This window comes from Myiozetetes cayanensis, unplaced genomic scaffold, assembly GCF_022539395.1.
Source record: "Myiozetetes cayanensis isolate MyiCay16 unplaced genomic scaffold, myiCay2020 scf6-25, whole genome shotgun sequence".
Lineage (NCBI taxonomy): Eukaryota > Metazoa > Chordata > Aves > Passeriformes > Tyrannidae > Myiozetetes > Myiozetetes cayanensis.
In genome coordinates, this window is record NW_026087853.1 from 21,187,304 (window position 1) to 21,209,598 (window position 22,295).

Consider the following 22,295-nt stretch of genomic DNA (forward strand, 5'->3'; position numbering starts at 1 on the left):
AAATTATATTAACTTAGCATAGCTACATCACCAAATATCTGTTTACTAGACAGCTTTTGATGCTATGCAAAAACACACGATATGCTCTCTCACATCTTTCATTAGTTTCAAACCAAGGTAACACTGCTTTTTGCCTATGCCACTTGGCTCAAGAGTGACACAACTTTAAAAATGCTGGCAAGTTACCTGATGTTGGGCTAGACATGGAGGCTGCAGCTGGCTTTCGTTTCCTCTTGATGTCCCTTGAATATGGTGGTCCCAGGTGGACACTTGTTTGCCTGTGGAGAAATTAAAACAAATTAAACTCTGTTCCAGTATCGCGTTTCTGTTAGACTGACCAGTCACCTCCAAATCCCACCTTCCCCTCAGTTTATCTAGGAAGTAGGACAGGGAAAAACTTCTCAAGGAAGTTTTGATCACATTCTTTGTTAATATACCATTATGCTCCCACTTCTTTTAAGAGCTCACACACATAAACTGCTCAGAAGAATAATTTCTTAGCCTTTAAAGGATCTAGTTTTGCATTAACTTTAAAATAACTCCTTGCATACATAAAGATGTAGATCAAGCAGTGATATGACACGTGTCCTACCATTACTTCTACATAAGCGTAACAAATGTCTGCAAGATTGCTTTTTAAAGAAACTGTGTGATATTTGCTCCCTTAGTCAGAAATTATTTTGCAATCTACTTAGTACTGTAGTCATCTTAGAATGTACCTATAATCCCAACAGGCCATGCATATTGTTTCCACCACAGCAGTAAGTTTGTAAAGTTAGGAATGCAAACCTGTCTCATGCATTTTCAAAATCATTATTTCCTTATCCAAGTGCTGTGAAAACAGCTGGCTTATGGTAATACAGCCTTGTGGCATCTCTAAACTGGCTGAAAGGCATAATCTGTTCCATTAATATCAACTGTTAAGTTTGAAGGCTACTGACGGCCATCGCAGTTTAATCACTTGACAATTAACAAGAAACCTGCATTGTTGGGACTGACTTGAATTGAGAACTCCTCCAAGTTCTAGATGTAGGAAGCAGAGAAGTTTAGTTCAGAAACAAGAGTCTTTACAGCAGACCAGAGAACTTTATCAAATACCATCCATAATGAATACAAATGTGTTGGGTTCAAATCCCTGCTTTGTCCAGTATAACAGTTGCTTTGGGAAGTTCCTTGGTCACTCTCAGCCTCAGATCTGATGTGCAAAATGCAGAACCACAGCGCAAATAGAATGCATTAAACACTGGGAGGTGCTTACATGGTACAAAGATTGGAACCACATAGATTTTGATGATTAAGTGATGAAAAGCTTGTTATTTTGATTTTTTTTTTAATCCTGAAAGTTTAACAAACACTTTTATCAAGTACTGAAATCTTTTACAGATAACAAAAGGAAAAGTTAATGGGTTTTTATTTCCATGTCAAAATCAATTAAAAAAAAAACCCAAACCCCATAGAGCATATTCAGAATATCTATATTTTAGATGCTGACTTTATGCAAAACCAAAGTGTGCTGTTATATCTATACAGTGTAGAGAGCAAAAAAAAATTCCCATGCCAGTCCAGTCTATAAATTGTTTGAATGCTGCTGCATCTACCTACTTACCTGCAACAAATGCACAACCACAAAATAAAAGAAATATCTACCCTTCTGTCTTCTCAAGTAAAATTCAAAAGTTCTACAAGAAGTCTACAAGATCTGTCCTCTAAATCTGACATTAAGGAACAAAAATTTTTAAACTGTGCTAAGCTTCACTGACAGCCAATTTTTCAAATTTGGGAACACACATTAATACAAACAAAGAAGTCTCCTGAGGGGATCAAACGTACCCTCAGTAAACTCGCAGATAACACTAAGTTCAGTGGGAGTACTGACCTGCTGGAAGGTAGGAAGGCTCTGCAGAGGGACCTGGATAGACTGGATCGATGGGGCAAGGACAGTGGCCTGAGGTTCAACAAGTGTCAGGTCCTTCACTCTTGCCACAATAATCCCCCACAGCACTACAGGCTGGGGCAGAGTGGCTGGAAAGCTGCACAGCAGAAAAGGACCTGGGCATGCTGGTTGACAGCCACTGAACGTGAGCCAACAGTGTGCCCAGGTGGCCAGGAAGGCCAATGACATCCTGGCTTGGATCAAGAATAGTGTGGAGAGCAAGACTAGGGAAGGAATCGTCTCCCTGTACTTGGTAAGGCTGCATCTCTAGTCTTATGTTCAGTTTTTGGCCCCTCACTACAAGAAAGACATTGAGGTGCTGGAGTGTGTCCAGAGAAGGGCAACAGAGCTGGTGAAGGGACTGGAGGGTAAGTCCTGTGAGGCGCAGCTGAGGGAGCTGGGGTTGTTTAGCCTGGAGAAAAGGAGGCTCAGGGGAGACCTTATTGCTCTCTACAACTACCTGAAAGGACGTTGTAGACAGGTTGGGGTCAGCCTCTTCTCCCAGGAACCTAGTGGCAGGACAAGAGAGTGCAGTTTCAAGCTGTGCATGGGGAAGCTCAGGTTGGATATCAGGAGGAATTTCTTCAAGAAAAGAGTTGTTAAACACTGGAATAGACTGCTTAGGGAGGTGGTGGAGTCACCATCCCTGGAGATGGTTCAAGAAACGTCTGGATGTGACACTTAGTGCCACAGTCTAGATGACAAGGTGGTGATCAAAGGTTAGACTCAATGATCTCAGAAGGTCTCTTCCAACGTAAATGATTCTGTTATTCCGTGAAATGCTTTCAAAAATACCGGCACACCTATATTCAAATCCTGTGTTTGTACACCAAACCAAATAACCTTTAAGTGACTTTGCATATCCTAAAAACTGCTTTCGTACATGACTATAATAACAGCTATATAGTATTTTAGCATAGCTATACCATGAAACATCTAAGCACACATATCCTAAGGAAAAGATTCAGGTTTTTTATTTTACATCAGTGACACAGTATTAGATTACTAACTAGATGAATACATCATTATATACAATAATCCAACTAATTTTAAATAATAATAATAAAAATGTTCTCTTTTTAATTTTACTAATTTACACGAACATTAGCCATCTGATCCTTGGTGGAGAATCACTACAGTCTAGGAGAGAATCATGCTCTATCATTTCCAAGAGACTTTATGCAATTTTTCCCAGTTCACAAATATTACAGTTAGGTTTTGAGTAAGAGCTCTTGGCTCTCAGTTACATGCTCAAACCACATCTATCCTTACCTGATAATTACACAGGGCGTTAAAAAAAAGGAAAAATGAAAACAGAAGAATCTAAAAATCCCTTCTTGTAGTGAAAGTAAAGGGAAATCATGCTCCAGCTGGAGACTGCTAGCAAGGATGTTGTATCTAGTAGCCCAGCCTCTAACACACAAAGGCTCAGAGGTCATAAATTGTCTCTGTAATATGTATTTCATTCAGGTTTATCCCTTATTGATCACCCACACTTCAGTTAGTAAATCAGGAACCTATTGATTACTCACTGGCTCTGACTGACCCGGTGGTAAAAGTGTCAGTTTCAAGTGGTTGGTGCACTTTACAGGCACCATAAATCTGCATACAGGGAATCTCCAGGTGGTAAGAACTGTGGGAGAAAAAAGAGCAGAAGACTGCATGCAGAGATGATAGTCCTCATTAAGATATGGACAGAAAAGACGACTGAGGTATAATTTATGAAATATACACATTTTTGGTAGATAGTACACTTTTCAATCTAAATTTCTAATCACTAGTTTGCTAGTATAGAGGTGTTGTATCAATAAGATAATAGAATTAGTGAATCCCATTTTAACAGCAGACTCCTACAGACAGCACTGCCATGCAAGTCAAGTCATGGGTATGCAGAGCACCCAACACAGCAGTGGACAGGCTGAACTATAAAATGTGAAAATATCACTGACAAGTTGCAGTGATGAATTAGTTCTCTTCCAAAGATGAATTTTAACAACTCTTCTGAACAGTTAAAAATTACTCTGAAGTAGAATAGAACAGGAAAGGTAGAAAGAAAATGCATATTTGTGCACTGTCACAACACCCTCTGTGAAGAAGTTTGAGACCAGAGCCTTGTGGGATGATAAGAGATCTGGGCCTAAACTGACAAACTAGAATAGCACTTACTCCATCCTTACCAGCTTTCAATCTCTTCTGCTAGACTTCCATACTTTCTTTTATGTTGCATAAACAGTAATGAGAAAATAATTCCCTGGTTTCTTTTGGACTATGGCAGATTGATCACAAGAAAAAAACAAAGCTGCAGTGCTTAATCACAGATGGAATTGCCGGGTGACCAGAGACTAATATGAAAACCTAGTTGACAATGTAGAGAAGACTGAAATTCTAACCTGGGAAGAGAAAAAGGAGAACACACTTGGAGAGACAAAGCAGGACGCAAAGTGCAGCTGTGTTGATGGCTGTAATATATTCAACTCACACCGCAGTCCCTCACTGCCAGGAGTTAGTAAATGAAAAATTACATATGTATAGGAAAAATGGCTTTATATGAAAAGTCTATAGTGTCTTTTTGACAGTGATAATATTTTTTGTAATCACAAGCTAAAGGAATTATTCAGGAAATATGGATTTATCTCTTGTTTTTAACATAGTACTTATAGTACCCAATTCTGCATGCAGGTCACGCTGGAGAAAAAACAGGCTTTGCTATGCAGAAAGCTGAAATTCATGGTAGTCTCTAATGTGTCTGAAGTAATGCTTCCTTTCTTTTCTTTTCCACATATTTATTCTATGACTTTATTTATATTTTTTTTTAATTAAAGGTAGCTGCATACACAGGACTCCTATCTCACTTCTACAATTCAAAGTCACCATGTGCTGGAACTTGCCACTATTTTACATCTACCACCGGATTTCAACAGAAAATTAGGACTGGCAATACAGTCTGTGGAGACAATACAGAGCACAAGCAGACACCAGACCACAAAAAACTTTACCGAACACCATCAGGCCCCTGAAACCTTCACTATCTGTGAAGTCTAAATTGTAGTGTGATGTCCACTCAAAGTCCAGAGTAAAAACCACCTTGATCTCACAAAGGAAGGCCTCTGAAAAGGCCCTACCAAACTAAATGTGGCAGTCTGTGGTCTTCTTGGAGGCAGAAGGCACATTGCACACTTGTGGGTGTATGCCTCTTGCTTCAATCTCACATCATTCAGTTTGTCTGCTTATACTCTTTGTTCTAACCCAATCCTTAGATGAAGCAAAGCATGTGGACTTTGTAGTAAAGGTGGGAGGCAGACATTAGTCTACTATTACACAAACAAGGGATGTTATCCTCATGTTAAAGTGAATATTAATAGAAACTGCCTTCTAACAAGGATACTGCTACTAAAACTCCCAACAACTCAGCTGTTGGTGTTGTGATGCTATATTCCCAGCAAACACAGGCCAAATGAAAGGCTCTTTCTCTAAGCCCTCAGGTGTTACCTGAGGCTGTTGATGGTGGTTTCACAAAATTAATAGTAAAAGCAGAATTTTTCCTCCTCTTTGACTACAGGAGCCAGCTGGGCACCAAAGTCTGATCTGCACATAACATGTGTAAATCCATACAAGTTGCTCACCCATGGGAGCTTTGTGTGCAAGTGGTTCTTGCCATCACATCTCACTGTAGATATTCCCTGTGCTCAGCAGTCTCCTATGCCCTGCAGTGCCTCATGGGAAAGCTTCTAGAGCACATTTTCATATTCCAAAATCACTAAAAGATCTGCTCACTTCTTAAATCGCACAAATCTTACAGGTCTTGAACAGCAGTGGTCTGTTCCCCAAGTAAGCACTGTAATGATGTGGCAATTCCAACCCTAAAAGCCCGTGTGTGGCAAATGCAAGTGAACACATTTTCCTCTTGTTTTCCATGTAAGCATTCTAAGCAGAGATTATTTGATCCCATATATTATATTCTCTATTTTCACACTGAATCACACAATATCTGTGACAGGAAGACTCCTAATATTTGCCAGACCTGCTGAGTACATAGATTTGAAATAGCAAGTAAAAAAATTTCTGAAGCCAAGGGGAATTTATTTTTCACTCCAGAGAATTAGGATTCACCAAAATGGGAGCATTAGGCCTCAGACAACTGCATGTGACACTAGGTTGATAGCTGCTGTTCATTGCATGCCTGTCAGAAGAATTCAGTTATATCCCCAATTGGAATATTAGGCAGGCTTTAGCAAAGGAAGACATGAAAGTTCTCTAACTAAATGGAAAAGGAGTTAAAAAAAAAATAGAAAGATGCCTAAAGCAGTTGACGCAGACATTTTTACATAAAGCATGTTCCTTAACGAAAAGAAAGATAAAGATGTGTGGATAGGTTCCATGGAATGAACTGGATACTTCCTGGTCAAATGGGAAAGTATGAAATTGTGAACACTTTTTCACTCCTTCAGCTGTCTCAGAAAAGCCTTGACATTGCAGGCAACCCCTGTATTTCCACACGCTTGGGTAAGAGGCAGAAACAGCAAGATCTCTGCACAGATACAGAAGTGACAGATCAAGAGTTACTTTCACGAGCATATTTCTAGAGCTGGAACTGGAATTTGAGACGTTCAAGTCTGTTCAATTTAACAGCAACACCAAACCCATGGTATGGAGCAACTGGCAGTTTATGAGAAGATCACTCATCCCTCTACATCTTTATCCCTTGTTTCAGGCAAGATAACAGATTTACTTCTAAATCAAATTAAACTCTAGATTTACAGTTAATATTAACTGAGAGTACATGCAAAACAATTTTCATTGTCTGTAGTGTTCAAATGTCTAATACAGTTCTTCAGTCTCCAACATCTACCTGCCATCCGAGGTCCTATGACCTGCAGTGGGAACATTTAATTGCATTTTTCACCACCCATAATCCTATTTTCAAGGCTAGACAAATATAAATGGCATTAGGAACAATTTATCTTCTACCTTCCTTTCTTATTCTGCCTGCCATTCAGGCTCAAATTGAAGGGACTATTGGTTCTAGGCTCTTCTGAAACTCTTACCCTGCCTCAAGGCAATAACATTCCATCAACTCATAACCTATAACATCTTCCCACCAACAAAACCACTGAATAACCAAAATCTAATTAGGTATTCAACTTCAGCCTATACAAAACCCTCTTAAGTAGGAGTTCGAGAAGAAAATTCTTTTCAGACCACTCTTTCTCCCAGAGAGGCAAATGGGCAGAGGGGAAGGAGGGAAAGGATCATTTGCGCATGCAAGTCTCTACTTGCTTGCTTTTAACAGCCTGCATCATGAAGTCGAAACCTTAACAGACAAGACATGATTAGCAAACGCTTTGTGCTCTTAAAGGAGAGTAATTATAGGCATGTGAAAAAAAGAAGACATCCCTGAGGTACTCTTCCTTGCATGCCTCCCGAGAGGCAGCAGGGCCATTAAAAATTCCATGATGAAGAGGAAAAACAGTCTGGGAACAGCCAGGAGGCAATACAGCAAATTAATACACCAGCCATCCCTTGGGAGGACTGCAAGAAAGCAGGAAACTCTCCTTGCTTCACAAAATAAAATTATACCACTAATGATAACAGTCACCACACACACAAAACGGCTTCTAATGATGGGTGTGAAATTCCCAGTGCTGTGCATACACTTTGAATGAAATCTCATCACAGACATAAATCAAGAAAGGTAATCTTGGTAGTGTACAATTTATACAGCCTTTCAAATAAGACTTCCCAAGGAATCCTCCACATAGAACCTCCTCCTTGACACTGGCAAGCCTTTCTTGAACACCCCCAACTGGGCTCTGTATTCTGGTCTTCAGCTCTACTTAAACAAAGCACTGGGGTACCAGCCCTCCAGACAAACTGCACCAAAATCCACCCTTGAAACAAAGAAAACATTTCCACAGCAGAGAAAGACTCCACCTGGGAATGTTCCTTTGGACACACTTGGTGATTGCAGAAGCTAACCAGAGAGAAGCAATTTTGCATGGCACAGTGGGCATCAGGTTGAAGATACTGGATATCCACAACAGCAAGACAATTTCTTCTCTAATGCATTTCATATTATTTCAGGGGATTGGCTTCCCACACACACACATCCCATTCTGACAAACTTCTGAGTATAGTTTCTCCAGGATGAGGTGCAAGCTGTTTCAGTTTCCTAAAGCACAACTACTGAAATGGATTCCGTCCATGGCAAAAGAGGGAGATGTTAACTGGGGCAACAGCTAAACAGAGCTTAGAGATCACCTGAACCTCCTGTAAGGAATAGGACTACTAAGTAGTAGGTTTGCTGTGTAAAGCACCTGAAGAAAAACTACTCTCAAGGAAACATTTCTGTGAAGGAACCATTTCATTTTGTGCCCTCAGCAGCATCTTTACATAAAGAAAGCACCTTGTACCAAAGAGTTCAATCCTTGCCATATACATGGGGCCACAAAACACATTCATTCTTTTCCTATTTCTTTCTCCTATAAAGGTTCTTGAGCACATTTGACACTAAAATAGTAGCTAGGTTTAGAAATCCCTTTGGAAACAGACTGGATTTGGAAAGGGCCTTCAGTAATCATCATAAAGGCAGAGATTTTGCCCAGTTTGAATTTGCAAGCAGGATTTGTCCAGCTCTCCTTTCTGGAAGACAAACTCCTATAGACCCCCAAGTAAAACACTGGAGGCACAAGAAAGGTAATGCTAGCTGAAAATGAAGAACCAATCAATTTTCTTGCTTCACAGGCAGAAAACATCCCCAGAGTGGGGCAAAAGCACAGAAAGGAACCAATTTGCTGATGCACAATCTTCTGAATTCTTTTTATTCTTGTCCAGTGGAACATTTAAGAGCTGATTTCTTCCTCCCTCCCCCTTTCCAGCTTTAACATGCTGGCTACAGCAGCATGAGGTCATGGTGCGACATCGCAAAATTCCCTGCAGAAGCCAGTGGGAGGAGAGGCTTTGTTGGGTGGGTGCCAAGCTTCCGTTCAGACACATACAACCTTAGTACATTTTTCATGCTCTATTTGCTAATTAACAAGAAAAGAAAGCCATGAAGCTGAGAGTCCAGACGTTTCTTTCAGTTTTGGTCCCTCGTACAAGCACATATGCAGAACTGTGCCCAAAGCAAGGCTTTGTCTATGTGCATGAGGAAAGAGCTCAAGGGCACCTTACCTTTAGATAGTCACCTGCAGCACAAGAACAGGAGTCACCTCTAAGGCCAACACATGAATTTAATTTAAGATTAGTCAGCAGAAGGTGTCTGAATAGTATATTAGCCCCAACTATGCAGACTCAAATATACTTAACTTTGGCCAGACCAGATCTAAATTTCAGCTATAGCAAGAGAGAGAGATATCAAACCATTAGAGGTCACCTCAGGTGAGTTCTGAATCTGCTCAGAGAGTCTATTTTAGACACTCAGGATACCAAAACGCCTCAGCATGTCACCCACCTGAGCTTGTCAGCACTTTCCCTTTCATCTTCTTCTGATTCTAATAGTGGACAACGATACTATGCCCATTTGTACCTATACAGCAGTCTTGCAGCAACTCACTGCACATTCCAGAACAGATTACAGTTGTTTCTAAATAACCTGCCTGTCTGTCGTACACTGTTTCATATACTATAAGCACTTAGGTTATTGAGACTCTCAAATAAACTGCATCAGTAGGTTTTATGCTAAGTTTGAACACAGGAAAAGCATGTTAACTTACAGTAAGGTCCATGAGTATTGTTCTGACCTGTATTGGGTCTGGCTGAGCTGGAGTTCATTTCCCCACAGTGGCCCTCACAGTGCTGTGCCTAGGCACACTGGTGCCTAGAAGGGTTTTGATAACACACTGGTGTTTTAGCTACTGCTGAGCACAGCATCAGCACTGTGATGTTCCTTTCTCAATCGAGGGCAAGACACTGGGAGGGAACACAAGTAGGCCAGCTGACCCAAACTGACCAAAGGGATATTCCAGACCATATGATGTCAGATAAAAAAGCTAAGGCAAGGAGCAGGAAGGCAGGCATTCATTGTCTCCAGTGGTAGCCAGCTGAGGAACCATCACACGTGCTGAAGCTCTGCTGCTCGGGAGTGGCCGACCATCGCTGCCCATGGGAAGTAGAGAATACACCGTGCTATCTTTCACTTCGCTTCACTTTTGCACGCGCAAGCTTCTCCTTCGCTTTTGCTTTAAATAAACTGCATTATCCCAACCCACGAGTTGTTTTCCCAGCTTAGACTCTCCCCTGTCCGGTTGGGAAGGGGACTGGTAGAGTGGCTGGGTGGGCACCTGGTGTTCATCCAAGGTCAACCCACCACAAGACCACACAGTACTACTGAAAAACACCTATGAGAGGGAAGTGAGACAACAGAGCAGAGCAGGGGAGTTACCTGGCAGTGCAGTGTGCTGGTGAGCATCTTCGGTGGGAAGCATCAGCAAGCACATCCAGAGAGTACAGAGGAGATAATGGATTGAACTGGAAAGTCAAGAGATTTTATTTAAGCAAACTGTTAAAAGAAATAGTCTCCAGATACAGTTGCTCAAATCTATTCCCTACAGTTGTTCACACAAAGGAGACCTTTCCAACACCTCAAGGGGTGAAACTAGATGAGAACAGACTCTCACTTCAGACAAAAGGCTAACACAAAGGGGGCAACAGAAAATCTCACAACAGACAGCCTTAGCACACTCCTCTTTCAACTCACTTTATTAAAAATGCTGGTTGACTAAGAGCATAAGTGCTCTACTGCTGCACGCCTTGAGCAAAATGTTTGCTTCTCTTTCAGAAAGCCTCTTGTCTACCTTCACATTGTAGAAAGAAAAGTCACTGTTACGAATGGTGCAAGCACAGAACTTCCCACAGAGCAGTTCCCATATTCCCTATGGCTGTATGTATCACTGAAACAGACCTCTAGAATACTCAGGTCCACCAGGTTCAGTTCACAAATAGCTCCCAATTCATTGCACAGCAAGTGAGCTGCCCCTTCCACTCCCAACTGACCTCACAAGCTGCCTTTGCAAACTGCTTAAAACAAACTCCTGAAATACTGCTAATCAGCCTAATCTAAGATCCTTTGTTAGACACACATTAGACAAATCCTGAAGGCATCAAATCTGCACAAGATAGTTTGTTGTAAAAGATACAATAGCCAGGACAGAATGGAATAATCTGGTCAATCAATGCACGGAGCAAACTTTGCTCAATATGTAAATAGAAGGTTTAGAGTGGTAGTTTCTCTGGGGTATCTGCATTACACTTCTATTCAGCATCTCCTCTTTATAATTCACACCTCAAGCAGGAAATTCATTTCCATCTGGTTTCCAAAGTGCTACACCAATCTCCAGAACACTTTTCTTGTATTACTAGGATAATGATGTATTCTTAAATAAGAACAAATGAACAATCTACAGCTGTAGCAGGACTCATCATATAAGCTATCTGAACTCCAGGACTCAGTACTAGGCCTTTACCCTAAACCTTTCTGAGAAACAAGATGTATCACAAAGCTACTGCCATCAGGGAGCTCCTCCTTAAGTGGGACTGTTAGTTTACTGTCAGTGAAGTAACACTGCCACTGCACAGCAGGGAGACTTGCCAGGAATGCTCTGTAGCTGATTCAAGTTCATTTAAGAAAAACAAAAGTAATTTATTTTGGTCATTTTAAAGCTCTACATAGTTATCATTCTTATCTTTAGCAATATAAAAACAGCATGTGAAATATTCCTGTTAATGGAAAATACACAGCTGTACAAAGGCCTGAAAATTATTTCTTGCCATGTATGTATTTGTAGTCACCTGAACAGGAAAACAGATTTCAGTCCTAGTGCTCACCAACCATAAAACAATCCGCAGAGGAATAGAAAGGAGCGTGCATGGCCAGGAACACTGTTACAAAACGGCTGCTCAAAGTGAAGATCCTTTTTGCTTTCTGCTATTAAGAACCTGAGCTCTTATATCTTAAGTAAAAAAGCCTCCTAGCGCTGAAGCTAAGAAAGACTTACTGGAGAATGTAAAAGTGCATACACAAGAGTTTCAGTTACAAGAATGCCTATTTTTCTTGCTTATCACCTCTTACATTTTCCTGTTACAGTTGCTATTTAACTGCACCATTTAAGCTTACCATTTTTAACCTTCTCTGTTGATGAGACTATCAAGTAGAAGCCTGAGCCAAAAAAGGCAAAACAAAGCATTTAAAAAAAGAAAAATGTTCCAATTCTTATGGAATTTTGAGAGGCCAAAGCTCCTCCTGTCAGAAAGCATTTTTCCTCCCACTTACTGTCAGAGAAGAAGGCCTACACTGACCTAAAACAGGGAGATAAACAGAAGGAGTTCAGTTTAAATAGACAGTATAATGCCTGAGAAATGGGTTGTGTTCAAAGCCCAGAAGACACATCAGTTAACAAAATGAAAAGGGACAGGGCTGCCTTACCTCGTGTGCACAGGTCACAATGTGTGGGAAATCAGAAGCCAGCACAGTTATCTTTCTAGAGAGAAGGAAACCAAGAAAATAAAAAAGGAAGAGCAGAGTCAGCTTACCTGGTTGCGATTTCTCTTCCCCATGGATGGTAACCAAAAACTGGAAGGAGGGCAGAGTCGAAAGAACAGGTGGAAGCAATGCCAGTGAACAAACATGGGGGGGAAAAAAAGGAGGGTTGGGGATAAGAAGAGAAGGGGAAGGGAAGAACAAAGATGGAGGGAGAAGGAAAAAGATTAAACATCATCAGGACTCATATTGAAAACAAGAAATTTCAAAGCCAAGGAAGAAACCTAGATATCAACAGCTGGTGAAGGCTGAACCCATTGCACTGCACTCAAGAGGTACCATCCTTACCTACCCATTCCCCAGCAAGAATAGCATTCCAGGGATATCAAGGGATAGGCACCATGACTATTTCCAGTTGCTCAATTTATGTACAATTATGACTACAATTTAAATACACTAACTGGGGAAGGAGACAGAACAACAAAGAAAGAGAAAGCAATTTCATGGCTGCCTTGTCAGCATGATTTCTCCAATCTGGGTATGCACCCATAGTGTGACTCCACACCAAAGCATTAAAAAAAATTAACATATAGGGCTTAGTCTCCTCTTACCATGCAAAAGATCTGCAGTTATGGAACATAATAAGGGAGGAGGAAAGAAAAAGCTGGCTGTAAACAAAAGGACATTTGAGCAGTGTCCACACACTGGGGCAGCAATTTCAAGTAAGAAAACAGAGAAGCCATCAGTAGAGTACTGTCTCCCATTCCATAGGTTATGCTTAAGTTACTACCCAGCTCTTCATTCCCTTCAGTCCCAGGAGGGAAGGGGACCCTATAGTTCTTCGTCCCCTCCCAAAGGTCCCCTCTACAACAGCTGTTAAGGGCCTTACTCTTTCTGGCGCGGATCACTAACAATATGACCTAGCCTCTCGGTGCCCAGATTGCTCATGGAGGTCTCCTGAAACACAAAGACAGGTAAAGATTGCAAACTCTCTTAGTGAGCAGACATAATAGCTTGCTGCTGCCACTAAGAACAAATCGTACCCCCCTGGGTCACATCCTTTCCTTACCAGCCCACTCTCAGCTAAACACATTCACTCTTTCCTTTTAGAACCTAAGCTGAGCCAATTTAACTAATTAGAATCACAGAAAATCGTTTAGTTTTATTTGTGAGGCTTGGTTTTTGTTATTTTAGGGATGATATTTGCTCGCACAGGAGCACAGAAAGAACTGGACTAGTACAAAATATGCAGCACAACAATACAGTTAAGAGCAGGAAAAATGGCTCAGAAGTGCTTCTTTCCAGGCAGTCAGGATCAGCTGGGCCAGAAACAGGCTGAGTGACAGGACACTACACTCTTCCACTAACAGCAGGGATTCACCAAGCACAGATAAATAAAATAAGGAGCAAAAGCACAAAGCTTCTGCCCTTTCTGAAAGCAGCGATTCAGCAGCAGGACCTCTAGCAGCTAAAAGGAGGTAGATCCTAGAAGAAAGGACTTGCTCTGGGAGCATGTTGCTTCCTGTGAGACGCTGCCCTGTGTATGTGCTTGATGCTGGCATACACGTACACACACAGCCTGAAGCACCAGCTGTTCATATCTGCATAGCAACTCCCTTCAAGAAGGAAGTATACTTTGCAGCAAGGGGCTGAAAATGAGGGTAAAAGTCTTTCACAGGTATGGTTCATTTGTGCCAGGTACATAGGCAAAACACACTCAAAGTTTGGGGGCAGTTGTAGCAGCAGGGGTGAAAGATGGGCTATTTGTTACAGTAGGAAAATTATTAACTTAAAGTGCCATAATGTTTAAATTTACGGTTTATTACTGTGTAAATTACAAGCCGTACTTTTGGTAATTAGCAGCTCGCTGGCGGGGAGCTCTGAATGAAACTCATTATTTATGATTACAATTTCGAGAGATGGGGAAGGGGGAGCAGTGACCTCCGCTGCAAATGACAAAGATCCCTTTAAGGTGATGAAGATGAATTAAACAAGTAAATATTATCCTTCTCATTTGGATCATTAGAGGTGTGCCGCCAGGCCCAGCCACTTGCAGGTGGCCTGAGGAACCCTACCCAAAACCAGTCTCTTGCCAGCTGAGGATTTGCATTTTAAACACTGGTTACAACTAAGCAAGGTGAGGGGAAGAAAGAAGGGGCAAACAAGGATCTTCCAAGTATAACTGAACTGAAGGCAACTGTCACACTCCTCTAGACCCTAGGCCCCTCTAACACACCTTGCTAGCAGATTCTATGGCCACTCAGCTCAGAACTTATGCCAATATTTTCAAAAGCACAAAGCACATTGCAAGAGACAAGCCAAACACAGCCAACACCTTCCTTCTCAGAAACTTCTTTACAACAAAACACAGCAGTCAATGCTCCATGATGCAGACCCAAACAAATGTATCCCTCCTTTTAAACAGTCATCTGTAGAGTATTGCTTATTCCTTTAGAAAAACATTTTGTATGTTGGTTGCCCTACATATGATAACACTAGTCAGTGGCTTTGGGTAGCTTTGTCTACATTACTGCATATACTCTTTTATTCTTCTGTCACCCCACTACAAATGCCACCACTAAAACCACCTTCCTTTGCTGCTATTAATATCAGTCAGCTTCCCTATCTAAAATTTGGCCTTCCTTCACCTTTGAGCCACCTCTCTGCCCTTGTAGTCTCAGATGAGCATGCACAAGTCTCATGCTATCACCATTTCCCCCTACGTTCTGTCTAAATGCTCTTGTTATTTACTCTCTCATTCACCTTCAGGCCTCCTTTCATACTCGTTTCAGTGCTCATCGACTGTCTTTGCCACCCCAAACATGCCTTAAAATCCACTTAGTCACTCAATCAATTTCTGAGAGCCAAAGCAGTTAAACAAATCAAACAATACACGAAACAAAAAATTTACAGGGCCACTTTCTGCAGAAGACAATTTCCATGATACCTTAGAATAGTACTTCAAGACTGATCAGTATTGGAAATACAAAATTATCATCTTTAAAAGGGCATACCTTGCCAACAAGCCTCCTCCGACCTTTTCGGAGACATCGGGCAGCAGCTCCTGGAAGGCGATTCAGGCGAGCATGAAATCCTGAAAACCAAACCCAGAAAAACTGAGCAATGAACACAGACGATTCTTCCTGACAAAACCACCAGGAAAAATCATTAGTTCAGTAATCAAATCCTCTGCTTATTGTTTTCCAGTCTCAAAGGTGTAGATTTGCCAATTTATCCACAAATCAAATAAAATCCTTATTTTTTAAAAAAGAAGACTCAAGAATGTGGGCAGCTGGTAGGAGTATTACAGTAAACTCTCCAATAGTGCAACTTTTTTTAACTGGATCATGAAAAAAATCCAAAACAGATCACCAATACCAGTTTAAAAGTAACACCTACAAATGGAACCTACTCCTCCCATCACAGAAGAAGTTCTCAAACACATGGCATTCCTGATGGATCTCACCTCTCTGAGCTGGCCGTGAGGGCAAAAGGAACGTGGAAACTGAGAGCTTGTCCAGGCCTGAGTCAATCCTCTCCACTTCAGATCGGTGTTCAGCACCCCACTTAGGAAGAAGGTTGGGGACAGTGAATCCTGGAACACATTCTCCTTCATAAAACCAATCACTTTGCTCATCATCTCCTAAAGAAACAGGATGGAATTAGCCACAAAAAACATCAATGTGCCCTATGACAATCCCTCAAAATATTGCAAATAGGAATACTTGGATGTGAAACAGCTGAAGTCTCATTAGGAATTCCTTCCTGAAGTACCTCATATTTGTATTCTGTTTCAATGATACTCAGTAACTATGGGGCCTCTCTAAATGCTTTAAACTATCCAACTCATCAGTCTACAGAATTTCCCTATAGAACAAAGTCCTCTTTATAGACCTGCCTAGGGCAGCTTTAGCACTCTGTTGCTACTGCATCTCATCAACCTTAGTTCAGTGTTGTGTGATGTCTTATGCAGAGCTCTTTCTCTGAAGTAATTACTGTGACAGTGGTAGAGGCCAATCATTTGGCACACGCTATAGGCAGTCACAGGAGAGATTTCACAAGAGGAAAAGACCAGGCTCACAGAGTAAGCAAAAGCAGCATACTCACTGATGAGAAAGATCCCTACTCTCCTAAGACAGAAGCTAAGAGAAAAACACATAACTATCAGAAATGGTCACTCTGAGTGTAAGCACTAACCATGCTGTGAGTTCCTCTCAATCAAAATTTCTTAGAATCTGTCAGAACTACAAACACTCTGCAAAACACAAGCAGCAGCAACAGAAGTCATGACAAAAGTCTCCATAAAGCTGTGTCACTAATTAACGCAGCTGCAGTCTAAAACTGAACAGCATCAGACACCACTCATAGTAAATCTGTCAGGCCAGAAACTCCCCAAGAGTGGTAGCCCATGAGCAGTGTATGAAAAAAGGAGGAGAAAGGCAAAGAACCTGATACACGTAACTTTTGAGTAGCCCACTAACAAACAGTCCTATGTAATTGAAAGGTCCTTCATCTTGCCTTAAAAAACTAACACAGCTGACTTAGGAAAAACTCTCATTTACCTACCATTAAGTCTCAGCTGAGGCATCCCCACTTACTCTCCTTTCCTCACCAAGTTACATTACTCCTGACCAAAGTCTATTATGCCTGCCCACACATCTTGCCAGAAAAAAAAAGAAAAAAGAGAAAGAAAAAAAAAAACATGCACACCCCCTAAAATAATACAAACAAACAAACAAATCCAACAGTACAAGAAAGTAAGAAAATCTCATCCTAGTACGAATGCTGCAATCTTGCACATAACAGAAGCAGCAACACACAAAACCAACTCCAATCTGCAACAGGTAGGGCAGACAGAGCATTTCAGCCCAAAGCTCTGACATTGCTTTTTATTTCTGTGATATATCAGTTGACCTACCACTTATATCTTAAAATATAAACATCCTTCTGCACCTCCTGGTAAACTAAAATTAAGTAGTGTTGCATAGTTCTTCTGAGTGGTCATAATTTGTGCAAAACTATCCCTTACAGTTTTGGGTCTATGAGCATAGTGCAGTGTCATATCTCAAATCCCTACTTTCATATTTCATGAGACAAACTTTAACAATCAGGATCATATGCAGTAATTTTCACTGTGAGAGATCCCAATGCATGTAACAAATACAAAACAAAAAACCCACCCTACAATCAAATTATAAACTAGGACCATTCTCTGTTCATAGGAGTGTGCTGGTATGTGTAATTGCAAAGATAACTCATTTAATTAGCAATAGCAAAAATATTACATGATGTAACTTCAAAAGAAGGAAGGGAAAAAATACATTAATTTAAGTATGCTGCTAACTTAAATTTCCCATTATTCAGTTTGGAATTGTACTAGAAAACTATTTCTAAGAAGATGATCTGTGACGAAAGTAATTTTGTGCTCTCCCCATCTCACTAACCATACAGACCTGTTGTTTTTTTATTTACTTTATAAATAAAAATACTCCAAATTAAAAAAAAAAGGGAAAGAAATATTTCTTATTTAGCCTGAAAGTGCAAGAATATTTTTTAACCCTTTTAAACTAACGGTTAACATATCTTGGCCAGAAAGCTATCACAGTATAAACTGTTTAAATAGATAGAGACCTGAAGACTAGGATGCCAAATCTCTCCTAGTACCTAAACAGGTAAGGCTGTAATTGGATTTTATTAATTTATCTAAGTTGCATTTCTACATGTTCTTGTATATTGAGTACTACTTCTAGTAGCAGCCAAAAGTTAATGTCTAAAACAGATTATAAAACCAGGCAAGTATATAGAGCAAGCATATAGACAAGTATATATAGAGAGTATCCGGTCTACATCAATCTTGCCTTGGGTGATGAAGTAAAATACTTCAGTCACCACTCTGCTTTATCAACTGATATACAAGTGCTCACTGATTTCAGCTCCCCCCTGAACAGCCATCAGTAAAAAGAGAAGACAAAAAAATTTTACTTTTCTGTTGCTTTTGAAGAACCAGAGGCTGGAAACAGTTATTTTTCAGCAAAGGTCAAAGTTGATATTTGAAATCCCTAATTATAGCCATGGAGATCAGATTGACCCTACAGCCTAAAATATCATCAGAAAACACGTAAGCATATTTGCTATCATTGTGTTGCCTCACTCACAGATACCCGGGACAGTAACAAGCTACTGGAAGCAGCATTTCTACTGAGCTACTGATGCTACTTTCCTTAGCACGTGTATATTCCCAGAAGAGATTTCATCCAAATCTTAGCTTGGTAAATGTAACAGAATCTGAGTGCACAGAATTGCAGGTCTCTAGGGTCACAGTCCACATGCTCCAAATATAGTCCTGAGTGCCTATATGCCTAGTACAATGTATTTCATACTTATTTCTGCCATATCTCCATAAACTGGACACTGTGCTGTCACTGATAAATAAAACCAGATTACACTTCACACTCAAAACTCCTAAGAAATAATTTCTATGACAGGCATTGAAAATACTAGGTTCAACTAATGCACACAAGGGCAAGGGAAGTACATGTATTTAAAGAAATAAAACCAATCATGTATTACTGTCATCTTCTTAGCACAATTAGGTGACTTATCAGTATAAAGTAATTTTTTTTTTCCACATCTCTTCCTACCCAAAGAGAAAACAACTAACAGATTCAGTCACTAATGGTGTGTGGACAACAACTAAGATACCTATAGAAACAAATCATAAGCTGTGTTCTTCCATTATGAGCTCTCAAATTCCCCTTGTACTTCTGTACCTTTTCGTAATAATAGCTTCTTATATTGCAAATATTGTGGATCTGATATACAAAGTATTTCAGCAGGAAGAGTGTACTGTTATCAAAATCACATTTTTGCAGCCCTCATCTCTTTTTTAACTTCTAGCCCCTCCCTGACACTGGCTTTTCTCCCACACTTCCCTCTTTGTCCCTCTTTAAACATAGACCTTTCTTTGTACTTGTAAAGAAAGGAAGAAAAATTCCCCAGCAGCACAGAAGGAAAACCACAAAACAGTTGTTACCTTGGCGGCCCTCATCATTGGTAAACAGGCCAGTATCACTGCTGCTGCATACACTGCTGGTTTCACTGGAACAAAAAAACAAAATAAAAAACCACATGGTTACAACTGTGGCAGGCACAAAACAAAAACCACTTTACTACATTCTACTAGCTTCTGCAAGACCAAAACACTTTACACGTCTCAGAAAATTGCATTTCAGATACATGACTCGCTCTACATTAACTGCTTTCTGTTATAACCTAGCAATGCTGCATCACTTGAGAAAGAGTAGAGTCCTGTATCCAGTTTAGTTCTAAGTTATCAAAAAGTAATTAATACAATGGCATTTGCCTCGGGTACTAGAATTAATAACCTAACTATGACATTGTCTGGAATACTCACCAGGAAATTAAGTGCAGTTAAAAACTCTGTCCTTGGGTCACTTAACAGCTACTGAAAACCCTCTGAAGTTCTCTACTTGAGATTCCTTTTTCTCAAAAATGTTACAATGATACACAAACCCTTCCTTCAACAGCAACTTTTATTCTGTTTGGAGTGAAGAACAGTTGGTATATTTACAACTCTTCAGCTAAATACCTTAGCACAGCACGACTTGCTGCTGCTGAATGCAACCTTATTATAGCACACTTTGCATTTACTGAAGCAGTTAAGGGAGACTCTTAATTCTTGAACAAAAGAATAAAGCTAATAATTAATGTGTAGAAAGCCATTAAATGACTGTAGAGCTGGATGAATGTACATAGTAGAAGTACATGCTCACGTCAATATCAAGTATTTGATGGCTTCAATGCTGATATTAAATCAATCCTTGGACACTTCAGGTCGTACTTCCTTCAATTTAGCCAAGACATACCAGGACAAGCAGAAACTACTTATTGCCTACTCCTGTAGCACTAAGATCTTAGATGCAAACGTGTGGTGTACCTCAGCACTAGAATTAATATCCCTTCTAGGCATGCTGTTTGAAAGTGTCTCTGGATCCCTCTTCTCCAGGGAAACTCAATCATACTAGACAGCAGTATGAACTGGAAACCCCTTGGTTCAAAAGGCAGAATGATGAGGGACCACAAAATATGTCACCCCAAAGAACTGCAGGCACACAATAAAAACACCATTCTGTGACCTTATTGTTGCTCTTAGAAAAGGCACCCTAAAGCACAGCCAAGTCAACTCATCATGCTGGATATATACAAACTCTGCATCTTCATCATTCTGTAAGAGCCATTTATACTTAAAAGATGAACAAATTGTATATCATTCTCACATTTCGGTATTTAAGTTATTATCAAGTTCCAAATTAACCCATTACAAAGCTTGGCCATTCTTTCACCCTCCCACATATACACCATAGCAATTAAGGCCAAGGACTGAAAACCATGAATTAATTGTTTCATTCCTAGCTCTCCTACCAACTCACTGTATGACCCTGGGCCAATCTCTTAGCGTGTCTGCTTTCCCTTTTGATAGCTTGGATTAACAGTCCTCATAAGCTGCAGATGTGAGGACCAAGTGACTGCTTCATGAGGGTTTTAGCATCCTCAGAGGAAAGGTGCCTGAGAAAGGAAAAAGCATTGTCAAGATTCCAGATCACATTAACAGTACTTAAAGCATCCTGTTGCATGGAGAGCTCTTCAATTCCTTATAGATAAGCATCAGTGCCAGTGCTTTACTGGAACAAACTTTCGGGGATCTCATCCTCTTCACCACCCCTTTTACACTGCAGGGCTGAACACAAACTAGACTCCTACACAAGCTTTTCTGCAGGTCCAGTAAGCACTGATTAATGACCTCCACTTGCAAAGGAGGCTACTTACCTTAACCATGAAATAATGAATGCTATTGATCCAACAAGCTACTGCTATAGAGTGTTATTGATCACCCAATCTTTGGTTAAAATGGTCCTCATTTAGCAATTTCACTGTCAGAAACACCTGGAGCAAAGCATGCTTATAATTAAATAGTTTGGGGGAGTTAAAGTGAGAGGTGATGGACAGAGATCTCAGGTTTCCCCCATTTATTCTTTTGCCTGAGCTATTGTTTGTGTCAGAAGGGATATTGATTTTCTATAAAAATAAGAAAACAAGAGGCACCGAGGGGCTGCAGAAGGTCAGGCTGGGCTGGAGAAGGAGGGGAAGCTGAACACTCTGTCTTTGTCACTTGCCTTCCAAGAGAGAGGAATTTTTTCTTTATGGAGAAACCGGCCTCCAATTCATCAGCTTAGCCAGACTCTTGAATGCCACTGCAGGCTGTCATCAAAACAGCTCCCTTCCAAAGGGTAAAGCAACTTAACTGCACACCCAGGATGAGCGATGGTTACACTCTCAGGCCAGAATATTGTAGTGATTCAGCTGGCATAGAGTTAAATATTTCTCCTAGTAGCTCTGTGGTTGTATGTTTTAGATTTGTGATCAAACTAATGCTGGTAACACTGATGTTTTAATTATTGCTGAGCAGTGCTTACACAGTGCCAGTGCTGTCTCTGTTTCTCACACTGCCCCACCAGTGAGCTGGGAAGGGACACAGATGTGACAGCTGACCCCAGCTGAATACAGGAATATTCCATACCATATGGTGTAATGCTCAGAAATAAAAACTGGGAAAAAGAAGGAGGAATCAGGGGACATTTGGAATTATGGCATTTGTGTTGCCAAATAACTGTTACAAATGATGGAGTTCTGCATTCCTGGAAATGGCAGAAGCAGTTGCCTGCTGATAGTAGGTAATTTCTTATCTTGCTTTGCTTGTGCACATAGCTTTTGCTTTACCTACTAAACCGACTTTACCTCAACCTGTGTGTTTTCTCACTTTTACTCCTCCATTTCTCTCTTCCATCCCACTGCATGGGAGTGAGCAGG

General features: G+C 40.6%; 1 protein-coding gene across 2 annotated transcripts in view; it reads right to left on the reverse strand.

Moving 5' to 3' along the window:
* Positions 1–22,295, reverse strand: part of GPATCH2L (G-patch domain containing 2 like) — a 46,557-nt gene that overhangs the window by 19,313 nt on the left and 4,949 nt on the right. For both annotated transcript variants that reach the window (XM_050335518.1, XM_050335519.1), the window contains exons 3-9: positions 19,441–19,505; positions 15,874–16,050; positions 15,422–15,501; positions 13,297–13,364; positions 12,461–12,500; positions 10,314–10,399; positions 187–278 (exon numbers count right to left, since the gene is read on the reverse strand). In XM_050335518.1, coding sequence (XP_050191475.1) covers positions 187–278; positions 10,314–10,399; positions 12,461–12,500; positions 13,297–13,364; positions 15,422–15,501; positions 15,874–16,050; positions 19,441–19,505 — 608 coding nt within the window. The remainder of the gene's footprint in view (positions 1–186; positions 279–10,313; positions 10,400–12,460; positions 12,501–13,296; positions 13,365–15,421; positions 15,502–15,873; positions 16,051–19,440; positions 19,506–22,295) is intronic.